We start from the raw sequence: 19,949 nt of genomic DNA, 5'->3' as shown, positions 1-19,949 counted from the left end.
AACCATTGGAAAGGATTCTTAAGGATAGGATCTACGAGCATTTGGAGAAGTACAGTCTACTCAAGGATAGTCAACATGGCTTTGTGAAGGGAAGGTCATGCCTCACGAGCCTAATTGAGTTTTTTGAAGAGGTAACAAAAGAAATTGATGCGGGTAGGGCAGTAGATGTGGTCTATATGGACTTTAGCAAGGCATTTGACAAGGTCCCCCACAAGAAACTCATCCATAAAGTCATGAGACATGGGATCAGTGGAACCTTGGCTGTTTGGATAAAAAATTGGCTTACAGGAAGAAAGCAGAGGGTAGTAGTGGAAGGAAAATATTCTGGTTGGAGGTCGGTGACTAGTGGAGTGCCGCAAGGATCTGTCCCGGGACCCCTGCTCTTTGTGATTTTTATAACTGACCTGGATGAAGAGGCGGAAGGATGGGTGAGTAAGTTTGCAGATGACACGAAGATTGGAGGAGTTGTGGATGGAGCTGTAGATTGTTGAAGGTTACAAGAGGATATAGACAGGATGCAGAGTTGGGCAGAAAAGTGATAGATGGAATTCAATCCAGACAAGTATGAAGTGCCTGCTGTGGGTTTTCTGAAGCTTTCTGTATGGGGTGATCATTGTGTTTCACGAACAGTGAACTCAATACCAGACTTGGTCTTTAAACAAATTATCCAGTTCCCAAGTGGAAAATTGCCACAACAGCAGCAGTGCGGTGTAAGAGAGGAACCAACAAGCTGTATTTACAGAGCACCTTTATTATAGAAAAAATGTCCAAGGCACATCACAGAAGTATGATCAGAAACCAAATGTAGAAAAGAGGACATCTAAACTCTGATTTTATTAGACATAGGCTCAAAATAGTACAAGACTAATATTTTTCTTCACACAGTGATCAAAGCATGGAATAGACTTTTTGGCAATGTAATTAACGTAAATGTCCCACAGTTTTATTTCTTTAATTGTAGTGTGCTGAATTCCTTCCTTAACTACTGATCTCGAAGTTGCAGGAATATGTGACATTTGATTCACAAAAGATTCCATTAACTACAAATGAGTTGAACAGTCAATTTTTTTTAATTGTGTGTTTTAGGGAACAACATTGGTCAACCCATCTTCAAAAGACCAGTTCCTCAAGGAGCTTCAGTTTAATTCCTCAACCAAAAGATGGGATTTCCCTAATAAAAGTGTTCCTTTTGCCATGCAGTTATTTGTCAGCCTAAATTCTGTACTCAGTTTTTCCAGAGTTGATACAACCTGTGCCTCAGGAGCAATGGTGCTACCAAACTAGCAAACTGGGAGAAACCTGTAAATCTAGAATGAAGCAACATTAAACCTTATTATTTGGCAGTACTGCTGGTCTGTCATCAGGAAGTACAGTTTTAACTTTGTTAAAAATAAATGAAAAGTTATCAATTCTTTTATCCAAGAGGTTCTTGGTTCCACCATCTCCTACTTAAATCAATGTTGCTTTGTATTCATTTTTCTGGCACATTTATAAAAACATTAGTGTTGAAAAAATTAATAGGAATATTTTACATAAATTGGCACTTTGAATTCTATATGTTGTTCGCTGCATGAAGAATCATAGACTCTCATTACAATAGTTAAATAAATACATAAATCTAACTCATGCCTGCATGTATAAATCCTTGCCAGACTATTTTACCTTAAATATCTTACAACACATATTAAATAAGGCAAAATAGAATAAAGTTAAAATATACAGGAAAATTGGGTGACATTTAACAAGCTTTTTGATGGACTTAAAATGCACATTTTAATAAGCTTTGTAAATCACATGAATTAACACATACTGATCTCAGTGCTACACAATCATGTATTTGTCCAAGGTTATCCCACATCTCACTTGTAATAACATTACAGAAACTCATCTTAGAAGTGTTCCCTTTTCCAGCAGTTAAAAGCCTCCAAATTAGTTCAGATGCCAAGAAGCATATTTTTGTCCAGTTTCTTCTCTTCGCTTTGAATCACTCTGGTTATGACGCCACTGACGCTGGCAATTTGTCAATAAACCACCAAATTCTCGTCTGTTTTTTGCTGTACACATCAAGTCTGTTTCCAAGTGTAGGCGCCATAAATAAGTACAATGTCTTTATTCAGCATCCATGCACATATACTTTTGAGCTGAGTTGTACGTGTAGTGATCAGAACAGGAATCTGAGCAGATCTTAGACAGAAGCACTTGGGTGTCAGTCCAGATGAAATCAACTATATTTCACGAACATGATCATTTAATCTACAATGTCCAGTACCAGACCATGTACTGATCTTTCTCATGAAATCATCAGGGATAGTAAATGATGATTCCATCTATATATGTAAAACAATAACAAATCTTTGATCCTCATGGATTTACATTTTAAGGTTACTGACACACTTTGGAATTGCAGCTCAGTAATAGGTCATAGCTTAAGTCACAAAAAACCATTGGAGATTTACCTACAAAATTATGTAGCCAGACCATTGAAACATGTGCTGGCCAATATTATAGTGTCATCAGCTCCATTCAAAGCTAATGGTCCCAGGTTCGAATCCAGCTGGCCCCTTGCATGCTTTCCATCTGTGCTGGGTTGAGCACTGAGCTAGCAACTTGGTCTCATAAAAAAAAATAGACAAATGCTAAGGAAATGGCAAAAAAAAATGCTGCCTGATGTGCCACAAGGTGCTGAAAGGAATAACAACCATTGAAACATGGACTAGTTTGTTTTGGAGACGCTGAGTAGAAAATTGCAATGGCCGTATTTTCTTCTTGTGCCAGAATTTCAGAGAACACCAGAGAGAAGAGTGAGGGTTTTTGGTGTGAAGCAGAATCTTTGTAGTTCATTCTGCAAACTGAGATGAATTTTTACCAACAGGTGCGTGTTGAGTATCCTCAAATTCTTCTGAAGATTCTTTGAAGTATCAATGACACACTTCAACATCTGAGCTTAGTGTAGTTTTCACTAAATCATTTCTTGAAGTCCTTTCACTAAGTGGGTGTCTCTTTTGTTGTTATAGCACAGTAGCTTCCTGGAAAACCTCTACCCATCTGTTGAAAAATTTAAACAATTGTACATTACTATAATTCTTCTGCCTCACAGATCCCACTTACAAAGCAATGAAACATAGTTTTGAATTACACGTTTAAAAAAAGGTGATTCTGCCCTGTACCTGGGTAATAGTAAAACCTAGCGACATGCATGTTACAAAAAGGATCTCTGACTGCGTAACCTAACTCTGTTATTTGGAGAACTGGAAAAGGCTATTTCATTGCCACTGTTTTCTTTCCTAGTCTGTACTGCACATCATTAAAGAGCTGTTGAAATATAATTGTTTACCCCAAATGTGAGTGTGGTTGCAGAGGAAGTTGGTATATGTGCAAATTGAAAATGGGAATATATTCTAGGCATGTGCCAAAAACTACAGTCAAACTTTGATAGATTTTGAGCTCTAAAGGAGTCAGAAAATGAGCAAGAAAATGATGGCGTAGTGGCATCCGCACTGGACTTTGAAGTGAGTGATTGGTCCTGGGTTTGAATTGGCCAGCTCCTTGCACACTTTTCATTCATGCTGGGTTGAGTGTCGAGCGAGCAACTCGGCCTTGTAAAAAACACAAATGCTATAGAAACACAAAAATGAGGAAATCTGCAGATGCTGGAAATTCAAGCAACACACACAAAATGCTGGTGGAACGCAGCAGGCCAGGCAACATCTAGAGGAAGAAGTACAGTCAACGTTTCGGGCCAAAACCCTTCGTCAGGACTAACTGAAAGAAGAGATAGTAAGAGATTTTAAAGTGGGAGGGGGAGGGGGAGATCCAAAATGATAGGAGAAGACAGGAGGGGGAGGGATGAGGCTAAGAGCTGGAAAGTTGATTGGCAAAAAGGACACAGAGCTGGAGAAGGGAGAGGATCATGGGACAGGAAGGGGAGGGGTGCATCGGAGGGAGATGGAGAGCAGGCAAGGAGTGATTGTGAGAGGGACAGAGAGAGAGAAAAAAAGGGATGGGGTAAGAAGGGGAGGAGGGGCGTTAACCGAAGTTAGAGACGGATTGGGTAGCCTCCAACCTAATGGCGTGCACATTGATTTCTCTAACTTCCGTTAATCCCCTTCCTAGCCTATCCCTTATTTATTTATTTATTTATTTATTTATTTATTTATCTCTCCTCTTCCGCCCCCCCCCCCCCCCACCCTCTCTCTCTGTCCCTCTCACAATCACTCCTTGTTTGCTCTCCATCTCCCTCTGGTGCTCCTCTCCCCCTTTCTTTCTCCCTAGGCCTCTCATCCCATGATCCTCTCCCTTCTCTAGCTGTGTATCCCTTTTACCAATCAACTTTCCAGCTCTTAGCTTCATCTCTCCCCCTCCTGTCTTCTCCTATCATTTTGGAGTTCCCCCTCCCCCTCTCACTTTCAAATCTCTTCTTTCAGTTAGTCCTGATGAAGGGTCTCAACCTGAAAGGTTGACTGTACTTCTTCCTATAGATGTTGCCTGGCCTGCTGCGTTCCACCAGCATTTTGTGTGTGTTACTATAGAAACAGCAAGGCTGTCGCTCAACACACCACAGGTGCGGAGAGGAACAAGAAGAAAATGTTGAAACCCAGAATGAGACCTGATTTTATTGAACAACTGAGCAGGTTCAAAAGACCTCATGACTTGTGTCTTCCATGACATAGCACAAAAAAGGAATTAAAAAAAGGAAGAGAGAGAAGAAACTTAAGATGCTGGAATCTGGAGCAACAAACCTGCTAGAGGAATTCAGTGGCTGAGACAAGTATGAGATTGGTGGAAGGAATCATTAATGTTTCAAGCCAAGATAAGTTGTAGAGGTGAGAAATTATGTGTAGCCATGATAATTATGTTCAGAAGGGATTGGGTACAATTTTGGCATTATTTTAGATTTACATATACTTTTTTTTATACAGGAGTTGGTAATCTCCCGTGGAATTGAAAATTAAGTAATGAAGGAGTAGCTGTTTTCAGTTGTTCATTGGCAGGGCCTTTGTTTTGTACTGCTTTTAGTTTATCATTGCATTGTGCAAGGGCCAAAGCAACGAAGCTGACTGGATGTTGGAGGCTGCAGAAAGTGAGCATCCCAGGAGAGGGCAATGCAGGGTGTGGGCTGGGTCAGCTGTGATCTTGTCTATTATTTCATATTCTCTTCATTTTCACATATTTGTAGATACTATACTATTTTATAGTTCTTAGTATTTTCATCCCCTTTTTTGACTACCCTTGGGAAGTTCCAAGCCCCAATTCTCAGGCTTACTAGTCTTCTTTGTAGCGTTTTCATTTAGTCTAATATGTTTAACCTCAAGTTATTGATGAATTTTTTTTCTTGTACATATTAAACATATATATTTAAAATATTTAAGACACCATCAAATCTTTTAAACAATTTCCCAACTTATCATCAAATCATTCCACATACCCAATCAATTGGCTTGAAAACTTTTATTTCAACTTTGGTCAGTCACTGTTGAACACTGCACACCATTATGTCAATATGGTCGCTCAGGATTATTACTGAACCTCTCTTACGGCACATTAGCTAAAGTAACCTGTTCTCTGATGCATTGACATGTTGAACTGATACAAAGATAATATGTGTCCAAGATCAATATGAGCTCCCTAACAACAAAACTTGTTTTCAAGACTTTCAAAGACTCAAGAAAACTAACTACTCCATGTAAGATTTCCACTTCAGATAGATTTAAAGCAATAGTGACCACAAATAATGCTCGACTTACTGCAAATAGTCTGCGTTTTCTGCGTAGGATCGTAAAATCATAACAGCACAGAAATGGGCTCTTCTGGCTCACCTATCCATGCTGTGATGTCCACCTACACTAATTCCTTTTGCTGCATAGGGCCTGGATCCCACTACGCCTTTCCTAGCAAATGCCTTCAGGATGTTGCAATTGTACCTGCATCTACTAACTCCACAGGCAGCTCGTTCCAGACATTCATCACCCTCTGTGTGAAAAACATGCCCTCATTTCACCTATAAATTTCTCCCCTCTCACTTTAAACCCGTATGCCCAACCCTGGGAAAAAAATTCTAATTATCTATCCCTTCATAATTTCATGAACCTTTATAAAGTCATCCCTCAGTCTCCAATCTTCCAAAGAAAATAGTCCCAGCCTATCCAATGTCTCCTTATATCCACAGCACTATTCCAGGCATATCCCAGTGAATCTTTGCATTGCCATCGCATTCTTTAGTACTCTGTGCAGTCTAGTTTGGATTTACAGCATTCACTGTGTTTTACTCACCTTCGAGCTGTGTGAGGATCATCTGCTTTAAACACATAAAACAGTGTTCTTTTATGAAACAACTGAAAAATCACTTTGAGGTCTGAAAGATCATCTTCCACTTCTGAAACTGTGAATCCAAGTAATGGTTGGCTCTCCAGAGCTGCCACATCCTTTTTTTTGAAAAAGAACATCAGAAATAAAGTTTTATTCAATATATTAAATAGAGATATTAATATCATAACATTTGCTGTAACCAAAGTTTTTGCCTTTGTGGACCACAAAGCAGCATGCATGGTATTATAAATCCACATTACATTTATATTTCTTAAGTACCTGACACAAGGATATTTGATTTAATATTATACACACAAAAGGTACAGCCTTTACCTATGCTAGTAAGGCTAGCTTGCAACATTTAGCACTGCACAGTCAGATAGTCAACTTGCATCAAATTTCATGTATATGCACACACAATAAGACATAGGAGCAGAATTAGGCCATTTGGCCCATTGAGTCATGCTCCACCATTCAATCATGCTCCACCATTCAATCATAGCTGATCCTTTTTTTCACCCTCCTCACCTCCACTCCCCAGCCTTTTCCCTGTAACCTTTGATGCTGTGTCCAATCAAGAACCTATCAAGCTCTGCCTTAAATACACCCAATGACCTGGCCTCCACAGCTGCCTCTGGCAATAAATTCCACAAATTCACCACCCTCTGGCTAAAGAAATGTCTCTTTTCTGTTTTAAAATGGATGCCTCTCTACCCTGAGGCTGTGCCCTCTTGACCTAGACTCCCCCACGATGGGAAACATCCTTTCCACATCTACCCTGTCTGTTCAACATTCAAAAAGTTTCAATGAGAACCCTCCTCATCCTTCTAAATTCCAGTGAGTGTAATAACCCTTTCATTCCTGGAATCATCCTTGTGAACCTGCTCTGAATCCTCTCCAATGCCAGCACATCTTTTCTTAGATGAGGAGCCCAAAACTGTTCCCAATACTCAAGGTGAGGCCTCACCAGCGCCTTATAAAGCCTCAACATCACATCTCTGCTCTTGTATTCTAGACCTCTTGAAATGAATGCTAACATTGCATTTGCTTTTCTCATCACTGACTCTACCTGCAAATTAACCTTTAAGGGGTTCTGCACAAGGATTTCCAAGTCCTTTGCATCTCAGACTTTAAGATTTACTTCCCATTTAGAAAATAGTCTGCACATTTATTTCTTTTATCCAAGTGCATGACCATGCATTTTCCAACAATGTATTTCATTTGCCACTTTTTTTGTCCATTCTCTTGCTCTATCCAAGTCCTAATGCAGCCCCCTGCTTCCTCAACACTACTTGCCCCTCCACCAATCTTCGTATCATCTGCAAACTTGCCAAAAAAGCCATTTATTCTATCTTCTAAATCATTAATATACTGCACAAAAACAAGCAGTCCCTGTGGAACACTACTAGTCACTGGCAGCCAATCAGAAAAGGATCTTTTTATTCCCACTTACTGCCTCCTACCAATCAGTCAATGCTCTAATCATGCCAGTAAATTTCCTGTAATATTATGGGCTCTTAACTTGGCAAGGAGCTTCCTGTGTGGCACCTTGTCAAAGGCCTTCTGAAAGTCCAAACATACAACATCCACTACATCCCCTTTATCTACCCACTTGTAATCTCCTCAAAAAATTCCAAAAGGTTCATCAGGCAAGATTTTCCCATAAGGAAACCATGTTGATTTTGTCCCATCTTGTCTTGTGTTACCAAGTACTCCATAACATCATCCTTAACAATTGACTCCAACATCTTCCCAACCACTGAGATCAGGCTAACTGGTCTATAATTTCCTTTCTGCTACCTTCCTCCTTTCTTAAAGAGTGGAATGACATTTGGAATGTTCCAGTCCTCTGGCACCATGCCAGAGTCCAATGTTTCTTGAAACATCACTGCTAATGCTTCCACAATCTCTACCACTACCTTTTTCAGAAACTGAAGGTCAGTTCATCTGGTCCAGGTGACTTATGTACCCTCAGGTCTTTCAGCTTTTTGAGCACCTTCTCCCTTGTAATAGTAACTGCACTCACTTCTCCTCCCTCATACCTTCAACAGTTGGCACACTGCTAGCGTCTTCCACAGTGAAGACTGATGCACAATACTCATTTAGTTTATCTGCCATCTCCTTGTCCCCTGTTATTATTTCTCCAGCCTCTTTTCCATTCTGATCTTTTTTAAAAAACATACTTGAAAAAGCTTTTTCTATCCATTTTGATATTGTTTGCTAGCTTGCTTTCATATTTCATCTTTTCCCTCCTAATGATTCTTTTAATTGCTCTCTGTAGGGTTTTAAAAGCTTCCAAATCCTCTGTCTTCCCACTAAGTTTTGCTTTGTTGTGTTTTGCTTTGGCTTCCCCTCTCAGCCACAGTTGTACTATTTTGCCATGTGAGTACTCCTTCATTTATGGGATACATCTATCCAACACCTTCCTCATTTTCCCCAGAAGCTCACGCCATTGCTGCTCTGCTGACATCCCTGCCAGCATCTCCTTCCAATTTACTTTGGCCAACTCCTCTCTCATAGCACTGTCATTTCCTTTATCCACTGAAATTCTGATCAGACTTTACTTTCTATCAAATTTCAAGTTGAACTCAATCATATTGTGACCATTGTCTCCAAAGAGTTCTTTTACCTTAAGCTCCCTAATCGCCTCTGGTTCATTACATAACACCCAATCCAGTATAGCTGATCAATGACAAACTGCTCTAAAAAGCCATCTCATAGGCATTCAACAAACTCACTCTTGAGGTTTATTTCCAACCTGATTTTCCCAATCGACCTGCATATTGAAATCTCCCATTGCCCTTTTGACATGCATTATCTATTTCCTGTTGTAATCTGTGGTCCACATCCCAGGGAGGCCTGTATATAACTGTCATCAGGGTCCCTTTACCCTTGCAGTTTCTTAACTCAGTCCACAAGGATTCAACATCTTCCAATCCTTGGTCACATCTTTCTACCGATTTGATGCCATTCTTTACCAGCAGAGCCACTCCACCTCCCCTACCTACCTTCCTATCCCTCTGATACAATGAGTAACCTTGGACATTTAGCTCCCAACTACAGCCATCCTTCAGCCACGATTCAGTGATGGCCACAATTTGTAATAGTGCAACAAGATCATCCACCTTATTTCTTATACTCCCTGCATTGAGATGTAACATATTGAGTGATGCATTTGCTATCCTTTTTGATTCTGCATCTCTAATGTGCTGCAATTATGTCCTATCATCTCCCAGCCCTTCCTGACAGTCTGAATGCTCGCTGTCTTTGCTTTTTTTTAAAAAAACAATCTATCCTATCTTGAGACACTTCACTCCGATTCCCAACCTGCTGCCAAATTAGTTTAAATCCTCCCCAACAGCTCTAACAACCCTATCTACGAGAATACTGATTCCCCTCAGGTTCAGGTGCAACCCATGTCTGTTCCCCCCCCCCCCCCCCCACACACACACAGTGCCTATGAAAAGTATTCACCCTCATTAGAATTTTTCATATCTTATTGTTTTACAACACTGAATCACAACGGATCTAATTTGACACTGATCAACAGAAAAAGGCTCCTTTGTATCAAAGTGAAAATAGATCTCTGCAAAGTGATCTAAATTAATTACAAATATAAAACACAAAATAATTGATTGCCTCAGTATTCATTCCCCCTTCAAGCCAGTATTTATAGATGCACCTTTGACAGCAATTACAGCCTTGAGTCTGTTTGGATAGGTCTCTATCAACTGTGCAATTTTTCCCCATTCTTCTTTACAAAACTGCTCCAACTCTGTCAGATTGCACGGGGATCGTGAGTGAACAGCTCCTTTCAAATCCAGCCACAAATTCTTAATTGGATTGAAGTCTGGACTCTGACTTAGCCACATTAGGACATTAACTTTGTTGTTTTTAAGCCATTCCGGTGTAGCTTTGGCTTTATGCTGGGGGTCATTGTCTTGTTGGAAAAGAAATCTTCTCCCAAGCTGCAGTTCTCTTGCAGACTGCATCAGGTTTTCCTCCAGGATTTTCCTGTATTTTGCCTCATTCAATTTACCCTCTACCTTCACAAGCCTTCCAGGTCTGCCGCAGTGAAGCATCCCCACAGCATGATGCAGCCCCCACCATGCTTCATGGTAGGGATTGTGTTTTTGATGAAGTGAGGTGTTTGGCTTATGCCAAACATAGCGTTTAGTCTGATGGCCAAAAAGCTCAATTTTAGTCTCATCAGACCATAGAACCTTCATCCAGCTGACTTCAGAATCTCCCACATGCCTTTTGGCAAACTATAGCTGAGATTTCGCATGAATCTTTTTCAACAGGGGCTTTTTCTTTGCCACTCTCCCATAAAGCTGCGACTAGTGAAGCACCCGAGCAACGGTTGTATACGCAGTCTCTCTCATCACAGCCAGTGAAGCTTGTAACTCCTCCAGAGTTGTCACAGGTGTCTCTTGGTAGCCTCCCTCATTAATTCCCTTACTTGCACGGTCACTCAGTATTTAAGGATGGCCAATTCCAGGTAGATTACAGCTGTGACATATTCTTTCCATTTCTTGATTGACTTAACTATACTCCAAAGGATATTCAGTGACGTGGAAATTTTCTTGTATCCATCTCCTGACTTGTGCAAAGACATTTTTGCAGAGTTGCGTAGAGTGTTCTTTTGCCTTCATGGTGTAGGTTTTGCCAGGGTACTGACTCACCAGCAGATGGACCTTCTAGATACAAGTGTATTTTTACTACAATCAATTGAAATACCTCGACTGCACACAAGTCTCCAAAAACAAATCTCCATTTATCTAATTATGTGTCTTCTAAAACCAACTGGCCACACCAGTAATGATTTAATGTGTAATATTGGGGGGGGGGGAGTGAGTACTTATGCAATCAATTATTTTATGTTTTATATTTGTAAAACAGATCTCTACAAAGTTTGGTATGGGTCTTATCTCGACTGAGTCAGAAAAGTCAAATTAAATCCACTGTGATTCAGTGTTATAAAATAATAAAACATGAAAACATCTTGGGGGTGGGGGGGGTTGAATATTTTTAAAATCGGTACTGTATGTAGCTGTGTATATATATATATTTTGCACACCGCACATCCTGAAATATGTTGTTACTTGTCTTAGAACACTGAAATTGTTAGGATAGCCTATCAGTTTTTTGCAAGGATTGTGTTGTTACCTCTTTTATTAGCTTTATTATACAACAATGTTCAATCAAAAAAGAAAGCATTAGAATGAGAGGGATTGGGGAATGAATTACAAACCTCAGAATCTGCGTGATGGAGACATGGTGAGAATGGTACTGTAACTAAATTCAGGGCTTATCAAGAGGCTGAAAACAGAAGCATGAGCAACCTGGAGCATTGCAGGGCTGCAGAGATGGGGAAAGGTTGATGCCACACCAGGATCTGGAAACATGCATATGAATTTCAAAACAGGCATTGCAAAAAATATTTGCATGTGGATTAGGATGTAGTTGAGAGACAATCCATGGAAGATAAATAGATAGAGGCACCTGAGTTAACGTTTTTATGTGTGGGAAGGGATGCTATTGTCCGGTTACAATTGGGTAAAGGTTACTGTTGGGTCGAAAAGTTGATGCTACAATATAATGGTTATCCAAGAACCAGGAACCTCAATACACATAATTACCACGCTCATTAATTCCATACTTTAGAGTTATAGATGTTCTGTTGACAAACAGTTATGTAGTGTATACTCCAGTGACTCTTACCTCACTGGCAGCATAAGTGTATAACACCTTGTCCTGAATGACGAACCAGAGCCGTTTCCATGGTTTCTTAGTGCCTTTTGACCGATACAGATAGCCACTCATTGATGAGGCTCCAGTATTTGCTGACACCTGAAACATTTAGCAGAGTGCACTTTATTGTCTCGATTTATATTTAGCACTTCAAAGAAATTTTGGGTTTGCAGTTCTTACAACAATGCTGAGGAACCAGAATTTTCTAATATTTTGGTTTTATAGTTTCTATTTCTTTAATTTAGTATTGTGAAGTCAGGCCATTCCAAGTAAAACAAAAATCATTGTTAATATTTAGCAGCTCAGGCAACATCCATGGAAGAAGAAACACCATTAACTCCAGGTTGATGACCTTTTGACAGAATTGGAATTCTCACTGACAGAATTGTCACTGAGTTATTGAGTTAAACATGATGTTGAGTCTTGAAGATTCCAATGTGCCTTGTCAGAAGATGAGGTGATAATCCTTGAAGCAGCAGTTTCATTGTTGGAAAGGCCATGGGTTGGGGAAATCAAATCAACTTTCCGGAGGTACTGCAGTATTCCTGACAAGTAACTTTCAGGAGGCAGTGTTCCCAACAATGTAACCTCAGCTTTGAAAGATACCTATGACAAAGCTTTGTGAATTCAATTCTCCATCTTCTGACCAAATCCATTAAATCTTTCGGGCTTGATATTATGTCTAGTTGTCAGATGAACAAATTGCCTGAATAGCTATCTTTTGTAAATGAGAGCAGCGTCTATGGCCATAGATTGTTGAAAATTTAAAATAAACTGCAGAAGCTTGAAATCAAAAACCAAAAAAAAAAGGAAAACACTGGAAATACTAGGAAGGTCAATATGGATCTGTGGGAAATGGAACAGACAACATTTCAATCCAAAACATTTACTCAGTTTTTCTTTCCACAGATTTTGTTTAACCTGCTGAGACTTCCTAACATTTTCTGTTGCTATAGATTGCTAAACTTTCAAAAGACAACCTCTCTGGCAATTTAATACCTCTGTCCACCTGCACTGTGTCCAACAATGTTCCAAACAAAGGTAAAGCAAAGTAATGCATCAGTACTTCAGCTTCCATGTAAGAACACTGAGGCCTTCTGGACTTGACCTTAACATTTCTGATACTGAGCATTACTACAGCACAGCACAGAAACCCCATCTAGTCCATACCAAACTGTTATTCTCCCTAGTCCCATTGACCCATCCAAACTTATTTTCGATGCTGAAATTAGACCCGCATCCACTGCTTCCAATGTCATCTTGTTCCACTCTTTCACCACCCTCTGAGTGAGATAGTTCCCCCTCAGGTTCCTCTTAAATATTTCACATTTCACTCTTAACCTATGACCTCTAATTCTAGTCTCACCCAATCCAAGTGGAAAAAGCCTGCTTGCATTTACACTATCCATACCTATCATAATTTTGTATACCTCTATCAAATCTCTTATCATTCTCCTACACTTCAGGGAATGAAGTCAACATTTATTCAATCTTTCCCTATAACTCAGGTCAGGTCCTGCAACATCCTTGCAAATCTTCTCTGTACTTTTTCAATTTTATTTACATCTTTCCAGTGGGTAAAGGACCAGAACTGCAAACAACACTCCAAATTTGGCCTCACCAACTTCTAATAAAACCTCAATGTAATGTGTACAGGAGATGGGATGTTATTTTGATTTATGAAAGCCAACGTGCCAAAAGTTCTCTTTCTGACCCCACCCTTCTGTGATTCCTCTTTCAATGAATGGTAGATCTGTATTCCCAGACCCTTTTATTTAACCATACTCCTCAGTGCCCGACAGTTCACTGTACAGGTCCTCATCTGTCTTGTCCTCCCAACACCTCACACTTACTTCCTTGCAGGCATTCACAGCAGAACAAAGAAATACATTAGAATCAATAAAAAACTACAAAGACTGACAAGTAATCAATGTGCCAGAGAAAAAACTGTGCAAATACAAAAACACACAGTGGTCCCAGGACAGATCCACTGATAACATCCAGGAATTTAAAGTTACTGACCCTCTCCACCTCCATTCCCCAAATGAGCACGGGCTCATGGACCCCCGATTTCTTCTTCCTGCAGTCAACAATCAGCTGTTTGCAACGCTGACACTGAGTAAGAGGTTGTTGTTGTGGCACCACTCAACAGATTTTCAACCTCCCTCCTTTTTGTCAATTCATCACCATCTTTGATTCAGCCAACAACAATATCATCAGCAAACTTAAATATAGCATTGTAGCTGTGCTCAGCCACACAGTCATAAGTACAAAATGAGTAGAGCAGGGGACTAAGTACCAAGCCTGTGATGCACCTGTGCTGATGGAGATAGTGGAGGAGATGTTGCCAATCTGAACTGACTGAGGTCACAAGTGAGGAAATTGAGGATCCAATTACATAAGGAGATTCAAGGACTAGGTCTGTTTATAGATTTGTTTCTTGTCACTTCACATTTGTCTGCATTAAGTTTCATCTGGCATTTCTCAGCCCATTTTTCCATCTGACCCAGATCCCAATGCAAGCTTTGATAGTCTTCCTTAATGTCCACTACACCCTCATTCCTGGTGTCATCTGCAAATTGGCTGATCCAGTTAACCACATTATTATCCAGATCATTGATATAGATGACAAACAACCATACACCTAGCACCGGTTGCTGCAGTACACCACTAGTCAGAGAGACAATCATCTACTACCACCCTCTGGCTTCTCCCACTAAGCCAAGCAGTAATTAAATTTGCTGCTTCATCCTGAATACTGAGCGACTAAAACTTTTGGACCAGCTGCAAAGCCTTGCTAAAGGCCATGTAGGCAACATCCAATTCCTTCATTGACTTTTTTCTGGTAGTTTCCTTAAAAACACTTTTATTTTAGTACCTCCTATATTCACAATATTTTGTTCAGATACTTCTGATACTAAATCTGCTTCATCCATTTGCATCACCTCACAGCCAATCTTTTGTTTCTTTACATCTCAAAGATACTTTTTCCTTGATATTAATTTGGCCTGCCTTCCACTCTATAACACCTCCCCCTTTGCTCTCTCTTCCTCACCACCTGCTCTCTAATCACAAAATACATTCATTTTTATTTCTTGTTAATTAACATTAACAGATTCTCTTTCCACAGATGGTGCCTGACCTTCTGCATATTTCCAGCATTTTCTGCTTTATTTTATCTGATATTTTAATTTTGTATTAACATCATGGCACACAGTAGTGTAGCAGTAAGCTTAAGACTATTATAGTGCAAGTGACCAGGGTTGAATTCTGCTATTGTCTATAAGGAGTCTGTATGGTCTCTGTGAGTTGCCCAGGGTGCTTTGGTTTGCTCCCCATTCCTGTGTGTTAGCTAGTAATTGGTCACATGGGTGTAACTGGACTGGGAGGGCCTGTTACCTTGCTGCATCTCCAAATAAAACACCTGCTTCAAACTCCTCTAAAAGGCGATGGTTAAAAAGGTACTAACCAAATTAGTCAGCAATGTAGCAACATGAAGGCACATTACGAACACTTCAAACTGCAAATCAAGAATGAGATACACCCTAATATATGGCTACTGATAATTCTTTACATTAGAATTCGTTACTAGTCAGGGAAAATGTCATGGCAGTGCTCAGTCACGACAGACTGGAGAAATCTTCTCGTGAGACTCAATGGGTGGAACTGAGAAATAAGAATGGTTAATGGGGCTATATTATGGACCACCCAACAATCTGTGTGGGATTTAGAGGAACAAATTTGCAGAGAGATTGCAGACTATTGCAATAAACACAAGAAATGCAAGTGATTTTAACTTTGCTCATATTGACTGGGACTCCCATACTGTAAAAGGACTGGATGGGATAGACTTTGTCAAATGTGTTTAAGAACGTTTCCTTCATCAGTACATGGAGGTTCCAGTGAGTGTGTGCAATATTTGATCTGCTAATAGGGAACGAGACAGGGCAGGTGACAGAAGTTGTGCAGGGGAGCACTTTGCATCTGGTGATCATAATGTCATTAGTTTCAAAGTAAATATGGAAAAAACTAGGTCTGGTCTGTGAGTTGAGATTCTAAATTGGAGAAAGGCCAATTTTGGTATGACCAGAAAGGATCTGACAAGTGTGGATTGGGACAGGCTGTTTTCTGGCAAAGGTGTACTTGGTAAGTGGAAGACCTACAAATGTGAAATTTTAAGAGTATGAAGCTTGAATAAATGACAGAATAAATGGTAAAAGGTAACAGGTGTAGGGATCCTTGGTTTTCAAGAGATGTTGAGTTTGTGGTTAAGAAAAGGTGTTTAACAGATATAGGCAGGTAGAAACAAGTGAGGTGCTTATGGAGTATAAAAAAAGCAAAAGAATACTTAAGAAAATCAGGAGGGCTAAAAGAAGCCACAAGGTTGCTGTAGCAGACAAGGAGAAGAAGAATCCTAAGGGTTTCTACAGATATATTAAGAACAAATGACTGCAAGGGACAAAATTGGCTGTCTGGAAGATAAGAATAGTAACCTACGTGTGAAGCCCAAGTAGATGGGAGAGATCTTTAATGGATATTTTGCATCTGAGTTGGACACAGATTCTATAGAAGGGAGGCAAAGCAGCAGTGAGATATTGGACCCTCTACAGATTACAGAGGAGGAGGTTTTTGCTGTCTTGAGAATAAGGTTGCATAAATCCACAGGGTCTGACAAGGTGTTTCCTCAGACCCTGTGGGTGACATGCAGAAATTGTAGCTCTACCAGAGATACTAAAATCATCCTTAGCAACAGGTGAGGTACCACAGCATAGCTAATGTTGTTCCACTATTTAAGAAACGCTTTAGAAATGAACCAGGAAGTGATAGGCCAGTGAGCCTGACATCAGTAGTGGTAAAGTTATTGGAAGGTATTCTGAGGGGCCGGATATATGAGTTTCCTAAGATGGTGCCTGTGATCATTGGCAACCTTCTGTGGGCTACAGACAATTTTTCCAAATATTCTTTTTTTTAAAAATTGCTCTTACTGCAATCTGCAGTAAGTACCTTCCCTTCCTTCTAAGCAATACACTTTTAAACCAACTTAATAGTTGTCTGAAGGACTGGGCAGTCCAGGCAGGTGTGGTACCTTTTAGAGGATGAAGGTTCATTCCCATGGCTGGAACAGAGATGGCGGTGGGGATGGGGACAGGGGAGGGATATGTGGAAATGACAAGCCAGGCTAAAATGCAGAGGGATGAGGCCTCCTCTACCCAGCATCTTGTTGGCAAATGTACAGTCACTGGAGAACAAAATTGAGGACCTGAGGGCAAGACTGCTGTATCGGAGGGAAATGACAGCCTGTTCTATTGACACATGGCTTTCTCCAGGCACACCAGCTACAGCGATCAGACTCAAAGCCTTCCCGATTTACAGAATAGACCGAATGTTCCTGATGTTGGGGGAGTCTAGAACCAGAGGCCACAGTTAAGGGGTAGGCCATTTAGAACGGAACTGAGGAAAAACTTTTTCACCCAGAGAGTTGTGGACCTATGGAATGCTCTGCCTCAGAAGGCAGTGGAGGCCAATTCTCTGGATGCTTTCAAGAAAGAGTTAGACAGAGCTCTTAAAGATAGCGGAGTCAAGGGATATGGGGAGAAGGTAGGAACGGGGTACTGACTATGCATGATCAGCCATGATCACAGTGAATGGCGGTGCTGGCTCCAAGGGCCAAATGGCCTACTCCTGCACCTACTGTCTATTGAACAGCGGATTCAGAAAAGGCAAGAGGATGAGGTGCGTGTTTCATGATAAACTTTAGGTGGTGCTCCGATATGGCTATTTTGTAAAATTCATGTTCCCCCGACTTGGAACACCTGATGGTCAAATGCCATCCATTCTATTTACCAAGGGAGTTCTCATGTGTGATCCTGACAGCAGTTTACATACCATCAGCGGCCGATTATAACCAAGCACTCGTGATACTGCACGAAGCTGGTTCCAAACAAGAAACAGTCCATCCCAACACATTTCAAATCATAGTCAGGGACTTCATAGAAACATAGAAAATCTACCATATATGTTGTGCCGACCAGATAACTACTCTAGAGTACTTCAGCCAGGTTTGTTTGAATAAAACACCGCCCAATTAACATAGGCAGATAACCTGTAGCATTAGAGGTCTCAACATACTGTTACATTAAGATAAGGAATGCAATCCATTCCATGCCCAGACCGCAGTTCAGGGAATCTGATCACCTGCCTGTTCTTTTCCTACCTGCATACAAGTAAGAGCAAGAGGCAAAGAGCAAAGCTCCAGAGATTAGAACAACAAAGAGGTTGTCACAGAGGCAGAGGAGCAGCTGTGGGATTGCTTTGAGTCAGTGGACTGGGCCATGTTCAAGGACTCATCTAGGGATCTGAATGAATGCACCATGGTTCTGTATTCATTTAAAAAACTATTTGATTTATTAGACATTACTTGCCATGCTGACCATCCCAAATCATTCCATGGCTATCCAAAGTTCAAGTAAATTTTATTGTCATATATGTCACTATACACAACACTGAGAATCATTTTCTTGTGAGCATACTCAACAAATCCGTACAATAAACCAGGAACTTGTAGGCTAGTGAAACTGACATCACTGGTGGGAAAGTTATTGGTAGGTATTCTAAGGGACCAGATAGATGAATATTTGGATAGACATGGATTGAATAGGGATAGTCAGCGTGGCAGCGTGCATGGTAAGTCGTGTCAAGCCAATCTTATTGTTTTTCAAGGAAGTTACCAGGGAAGTTGATGAAGGCAAGGTAGTGGATGTTGGATACCTGGATTATAGCGAGGCATTTGACCAGGTCCTGCATGGGAGGTTGCTCAGCAATAAAGATAAGGTAGTTAACTGGAGTAGACACTGGCTTTGTGAGAAAAGCTAGAGAGTGGTAGTGGATGGTTGCCTCTCTGACTGGAGGCCGGTGACTTGTGGTGAGCTACAGGGATCAGTGCTGGGTCCAATGTTGTTTGTCATCAATATCAATGATCTGGATGATAGCGTAGTTAACTAAATCAGCAAATTTGTGGATGACACCAAAATTGGGAGTGTAGTGGACAGCGAGGAAGGCTATCAGAACTTGTAGCAGAACCTTGACCAGCTGGAAAAATGAGCTGAATATTGGCAGATGGAATTTAAAAACATGAGAAAATCTGCAGATGCTGGAAGAATATCTGAGCAATGCACACAAAATGCTGGAAGAACTCAACAGGCCCAGCAACATCTATGGAAAAGAATAACAACATTTCTGGCCAAGACCCTTCATCAGGACTAGAAAAATAGATGAGAAGATGGAATTTAATTCAGACAAGTGTGAGGTGTTGCACTTGGGTAGGACCAAACAGGGTAGGTCTTACACTGTGAATGGTAGGGCACTGAGGAGTGTGGTAGAATTAATGGATCTGGGAATACAGATCCATAATTCATTGAAAGTGGTGGCACAGATAGAGTTGTAAAAGAAGCTTTTGGCACATTGGCCTTCATAAATTAAAGTATTGAGTATAGGAGATGAGATGTTATGTTGGAGTTGTTGAAGACTGTAAGTCAATAAGTCACAGGAGCAGAATTAGCCCATTTGGCTCATCAAGTCTGCTCTGCCATTCAATCATGGCTGATCTTTTTTATCCCCTCCTCAGCCCCATTCCCCGGCCTTCTCCCTGTAGCCTTTGATGTTGTGTCCAATCAGGAACCTATCAGTCTCTGCCTTAAGTATACTCAACGACCTGGCCTCCACAGCTTCCTGTGGAAACAATTTCATCACCCTCTGGCTAAAGAAATTTCTCCGCATCTCTGTTTTAAATGGAGGGCCCTCTATCCTGAGGCTGTGCTCTCTTGTCCTAGTCACCCCCACCATGGGAAACTCTGTCTAGGCCTTTCAACATTCGAAAGGTTTCAATGAGA

At 40.6% G+C, this 19,949-nt stretch overlaps 1 protein-coding gene across 1 annotated transcript in view; it reads right to left on the bottom strand.

Annotated features, from left to right (window-relative positions):
* Nucleotides 1–731: 731 nt before the first annotated feature.
* Nucleotides 732–19,949, bottom strand: part of fgd6 (FYVE, RhoGEF and PH domain containing 6) — a 144,085-nt gene continuing 124,867 nt past the window's right edge. Inside the window, exons 19-21 of the mRNA XM_073065985.1 lie at nt 12,031–12,159; nt 6,271–6,422; nt 732–3,045 (exon numbers count right to left, since the gene is read on the bottom strand). Coding sequence (XP_072922086.1) covers nt 3,009–3,045; nt 6,271–6,422; nt 12,031–12,159 — 318 coding nt within the window. The 3' untranslated portion in view covers nt 732–3,008. The remainder of the gene's footprint in view (nt 3,046–6,270; nt 6,423–12,030; nt 12,160–19,949) is intronic.

The sequence above is a fragment of the Hemitrygon akajei genome, chromosome 14 (genome assembly GCF_048418815.1).
Source record: "Hemitrygon akajei chromosome 14, sHemAka1.3, whole genome shotgun sequence".
NCBI lineage: Eukaryota > Metazoa > Chordata > Chondrichthyes > Myliobatiformes > Dasyatidae > Hemitrygon > Hemitrygon akajei.
This window is presented reverse-complemented; position numbering and strand designations above follow the sequence as displayed.